The 5,794-nt window shown below is 38.1% G+C and overlaps 1 protein-coding gene across 1 annotated transcript in view; it reads left to right on the forward strand.

The window, feature by feature from the left end:
* Window positions 1–3,480: 3,480 nt before the first annotated feature.
* Window positions 3,481–5,794, forward strand: part of GRM8 (glutamate receptor, metabotropic 8) — a 347,214-nt gene continuing 344,900 nt past the window's right edge. Inside the window, exon 1 of the mRNA XM_009883656.1 lies at window positions 3,481–3,990. Within this exon, the coding sequence (XP_009881958.1) occupies window positions 3,481–3,990 (510 nt within the window). The remainder of the gene's footprint in view (window positions 3,991–5,794) is intronic.

Here is a 5,794-nt window from a genome sequence, read left to right on the forward strand (position 1 = left end):
CATGTCCCCTGTCTTGCAGTACCCCACCTCCTTAGGTTTAAAAATAAATATATATTCTAGCAGAACAAGTGGAGGTTTGTGCTGAAATACTGACTTTAAAAATAGCAGTATGTTCTGATAATGCCAGATATATTTAATGAATTAAACCAAAGAGGAGCATGTATTCCAAGGTGACTGGAAGAGAGGCTTTGTGGTGCACTTGCTTTTGGACTGTGCTTGGAAATGTATGAATTTATTCTCTGAAGTCATGTTTCTAGCAAACACCAACTAGTACACTGGGGAATCTGTCAAATCGAGAACATATTTGCATTAATTCAAACTTTTGTGGTCAATTGGAAAAGGACAGCATTTTACTTTGAAGGAAATCTCTGCACATGAGGAAAGTTCATTCAGGCTTTACAGCCCAGAGGACCATGATTTTCACGAAAATTCATTGATAAAAGTGGAATTCATTTAGATGAGATACTTTCTGCTTAGCTACACAGGCTTAACACATTCTGTAAAAGTTAATATTAATCAATGTATGAAAAGCAGTGTGGCATGAATAGATTAGGCAGTGTAACAGAAGCTTTTACTCCTTAGGTAACATAAAAAAAGACTAAAAGGTCTTAAATTTTTAAAAAGAACATTTTAAAATTTTATTTCTGTTTTATAGACAAACTGTGGACACTTGTGGCAAAGAAACATACTTTTTCAGGAAAACATGCAAGCTGAGGCAGAGCAATTAATGCTTATGTAGACTACAATGTTGAAAAATGCTTATTATCAATTCATTTGATTTTCAGTCAGTTCCAGATAAGATGTTGAATGGAGAATATTTGCCTCACAGTAGCTTCTGCATTGTTGTTGGAATTTGGGTTGCAATAGTTGAATTCATCACTATTTGTTTGTACGAAGACTGACAGTTGCTTTAATTTCTGGCATTTTTGGCTGTAAGGAATTGACCTGAGGCTAAGCAAGAGAAAAAGCAGCATTTCTTGCCTTCATGAATATTTTCACTTTTTCAGTGATGCTTTCTTGTTCTCCGTACAGTGTTAAATAAGAACAGTCTTATAATTTATTCCTTCAGAGAATTGCTCCCTGTATGGATTGTACATACATGCCCAGGCTAATGAGTTGATTGTTCATTGTGGAACCAGAAAGGGAATTGCCTCTATGTCTATTTTAGGTGTAGCTATAATTTTTACTATTTTGAACGCTTAACCGTGTTTTTCTTCTAAGGCAATCAAGACAGCAGACAGTTGTGGCTAGTTGATAGCGAATACAATCTTTTCTCTATAGCATGGACTGTATAAGAAACATCCCATGGGGCTGGATCAACTCACACGGTGACAGTGAAGTTACTCTGTTTGGGTCTGAGTCTGAGTTTGGTTCATGCGGCCAAAGTCTGGTCAGATTTGTAAACTATGTGCCCAAAAGGAGCCAAAGGAGAATTAATGGGATTATCACATAAACCAGCACAAACTTAGTTTCATTTAGATTCAACCCTGGGCCAAATTCAAGCAAAAACTAAATGTTAAGGGGTGCCGAAAGTCTTGTGTGCTGCTGTTCCCAACTGAAGTGATTTTATTCACACCCATTAAACAAGTTTCATTTTCAAGTCGTCACTCTGCTACCAAATCACACTGAGATACCTTTACATTCAATAGAAGACTTTCCACTGTGAATCTTTTTCTCAGGTCATCAAGTAGCCTCTATTTAAAAACCCTTCTTCATCTTTTCTGAGCTTAGTATTATCATTTGGGGAAAAACATGTAACAAAATAAATGTAAGAAGAATAAGAGCAATTTAAAGCATTGTAAAACCACATTTTGGGTATTGTTACCAAATAATATATAAAAATCTTGCCGAGAATAATTCAAAACGTCTTTGAAAAACAATATAGTCGTCTATAACTGTCTGCTAATTTTGTCTATAATTGTCTTCTAATTTGATCATATTTTTGGTAGGAACCAGTCAGATCACTAGGGACAAAGTACATACCTACAGATGAGCCTGTTGCCTGGATTTTCTGTATAGGCAGTAGGGTAGGCACTTGTTCAAGGCGATCAATTTCATTATAAATAAGACTTTTTTAAAAGAAAAGGATCAGGTGAATTGCACCCTAGGATGTCCACTGCTCTCCATAGCCTATAACAGGTGCTTTGAGAGTTCAGTTGCAGTTGCCCACAGCGCACCAATCTAATATTAAGCAAAATTAATTCCCTCTCTCTTCTCCTCAGAAGACTAAAAATTTATGTATAATTTTGTTAAATATTAAAATAAATAAATGCCACTCACTTGAGAATTAAAGTGGGGGCAATTTGGAAATATTTATAACAGTCAGTCAGGTGTTCAGCTATGTAGGCTGAAAGCTTGATCTCGTTAAAATCAGTGGGACTTCTCCAGATGTCAGTGGGGGCACAACATTGCTCCTATTTAATGTGGTCCAAATGCAAGCAGAGAATAGAGATCTTGTTAATGTTGGACCTCAGCTCGAGTGAAATGTTGGAAATACTGGATGTTCAGCTGGTGTCCTAACAGAATACATTGTGGTCTCTTTGCTTAAGAAATCAGCTACCTTTTCATAAAAGTAATTTAGTATTAGAAATTATCTGGAAGGCATTTTAGATATATAGTAAGCCCAGAAAAAAGTAAATTCCACTGGAGAAATAATCAGTTTAATATCCAGATGAATTGAATGTGCTTGTACTGCAGCGGCTGAAGAGCGTACTTAAATTCAGGAGCCCTGATTACTCCATTGTCATAAATGGGACCTCTCTGCGAGTGAGAGTGTAAGTAGTATTGCACTTCTGTAGGCTGGAACAGAATGATACAGCAAAACAGAAAATACAATGTGTTATGGATCAAATCTGTTTCTGGATGTCATGCAATGCGAAGGTAAATACGAATTACTGGTTGGAACCTGAACATCAAGCTAAGTTTATTTCCTCTGATTTGGCTTTTGCTCTGCTGGTATCCTCAGTTTCCTGGCTTGTCGTATAGTGCAGCCAGGTGTTCAAATTCACAGATGGCCAAGAATTACTCCCTTACAGAATATCGAAAGTAAAACCTCGGCGATGTAACTCCTATTCAAAAGTAAATACACTGTGTGACAGGTATAGAACCGCCAAACTAAATGGTATTTCTCACTGTTTTTTTCAGGAGTACCTCAGCTGCAGGGCAAAATACAAGGACATAAGCTGCTGACCTCCTCTTAGCATCAGCACCAGAGATACTACTCTATGCTTCACCATCAATTAAGAGCAATTGAAAACCACCTCTCGGAGAAGCTCATCAATCCATGACATCAGTGGACATCTTTTGTAAAACACGTTTTATGTACTTCTGCTGAGATACTTTTTCTACCTACCCCATGGTTCTGTATTACTTACTGGGCACTGATGGTAGCCTCCAGAAAGTGCAGCTTCAAATGCTCAACCTCATCCTTTAGCAAGAAGAAAATCTGGATACTGAATAGCAACAAAGTCTTCAGAGAAAATGGTATACGAAGGAAAACGATTAGTTTCCTGCCATTGTTTCTTCCTGTTAACAGCCAAATTCTACTGGATACTCACCCTGATGCAAAAAACTCATGGCCAGGAATATGCCCACTCCATCCGACTGGATGGGGACATCATCTTGGGAGGACTGTTCCCCGTCCATGCAAAAGGGGATAGAGGGGTGCCTTGTGGGGAGCTCAAGAAGGAGAAAGGGATCCACAGACTAGAGGCAATGCTGTATGCAATTGATCAGATTAATAAAGATCCTGATCTTCTTGCCAATATCACCTTAGGTGTCCGGATCCTCGATACGTGTTCCAGGGACACTTATGCATTGGAGCAATCCTTAACATTTGTGCAAGCGTTGATAGAAAAAGATGGTTCAGACGTGAAGTGTGCTAATGGTGACCCACCTATTTTCACTAAGCCAGACAAGATATCAGGTGTGATAGGTGCTGCAGCAAGTTCTGTGTCCATTATGGTTGCAAATATTTTAAGACTTTTTAAGGTAAGGAACATTTTATGTCTTTCTTTTAAATTTCAAGCACAGTGAAATAAGTGAGCTGATTGCGTTGTGTTATCTTCAAAAAAGAAAGGACTTTTTTAGATTCAGAAATCTGAAATGACTGGTTTGCCCTTTCAAAGCAAAGGGATAAAAAAAAAAAAGAGCAATGATTGCACATCCTAATTTAAGGTGTCAAATGCCTCTTTTGAAGTTCTGAACAACCCGGGCACATTTTAATTCTTTAGGGATTTGTATCCTTATTTTTTTTCACTAGTCACGTTTGCTCCATATTGAGCGTTTATGCTCATCAAGACTAGGTTGAGACTGATTTCTCAGATTTCCAGGAAAATGAAATATAAGTTTTAAACACAAATCTATTTGTAGGAGGACCAGATAATTTCCCTAACTAGGAAGATATGCGAGTAATAAACTAGTGCTATTGATGTACTTGTCTAGACAAATGAAGCGTACTGAAGTATCTTTGATTGCCTTGAAATCTTAACGTCCTCCATATTTTTTACAAGGTGATATTTTTTTCCGGGCTTGGTTATCACTTTATAAGTGATTACTTTTGGACAACAGTTCTACTGGCATTACCTTCCATGTACTTTGTTCAGCTCTGGCTTTATAAATAATGGAAAAGTAAACCTGCCACTTTTAAACTTGCTAAGTTAGATGGGAAGATGAACACGTTCTAATCAATCAGCTTAGCTGGAACAGATCAGGCAGCAAACATTTAATTTTTAATCCTGTGCAATGGCAAACAGATGAGGGTAAGTTGAGCACTTTTTTCTACACATGGAATGACTGTAACTTTTGTCTGAATCTGCTACTGTCCCACTGCCCCCTGTTATTCAGACTCGCTCCTTCTGTTCAGAAATCTTGTCTTATGTCCTACAACTTCACAACCACCAAAGACCACTTAAAAACTATTTCTTTGGCTTCGGTGGAGAAGATTCTGGTGATGTTATGTACTGCTGTTATGTATTTTGAAAAGTGTTGCACTTATTTTCTAATTGTTGTAACTGAGAGATTGATTAGAAGTAAAGAAAGATTGGCTTTTTTTTTTTTTTTTTTTGAAGGTTTCTCAAATTGGCAAAGAGTGTTTCAGTCATTTAAAGGGAGATTTTTGTCCTTCCCTCTGGTTCTCCCATGAAGGGCATAATGACGGATTTACAGTTCAGTGGAGGAGCAAAGTATCTGCTGGGTTGTGGTCAGGTGTTCATTACGATCTCAAAACTGATCCCTGGCTGCACTTACTGCCCAGGTTTGAGAGTAGTGGACTTGTTCCAGCAGTATGTTTTGCTTCTGAAAATCAAGTACACAAAACTGAGCTAAGACTTAGAAATGTTCTACACTGAGAGCACCTCTGGAGCAGTGCCTGGTGGGGAAGGCCTGCCTTTCCCGGGAACAATCATGCATGCTGCGGGAGGTGTCTGTTTTTAATTTCCCATCCTTTTTTGAAGTTGTGTTACCCTATTAAATAGTGTATAGTTCTGAAGTAATGATAGATGGAACGGTCACTTTAACACCCGTCATAATGCAGGGCCACATAGACTACCGCTTACATCCTGTTTTGAGTTGAATTCAGTGCCATAGACTGATTTAAGAAACTAAGCCTTGTAAGACATGCATTAACTGTGAATTAAGAGCAGCAAGAAGGAAAGAGGCCTATGAATTGTCTAAGATAGCGGCAATTTGTCTTCTGAAACCATGACAGCTACCTCCTGATTTCCATTATGCAATAAGATTGCAAATAACGTTCTACTGCAGTCTTAATCAATAGAGGGTCACATGATATCCCCTC

The sequence above is a fragment of the Charadrius vociferus genome, unplaced genomic scaffold (assembly GCF_000708025.1).
Source record: "Charadrius vociferus isolate BGI_N301 unplaced genomic scaffold, ASM70802v2 scaffold43, whole genome shotgun sequence".
NCBI lineage: Eukaryota > Metazoa > Chordata > Aves > Charadriiformes > Charadriidae > Charadrius > Charadrius vociferus.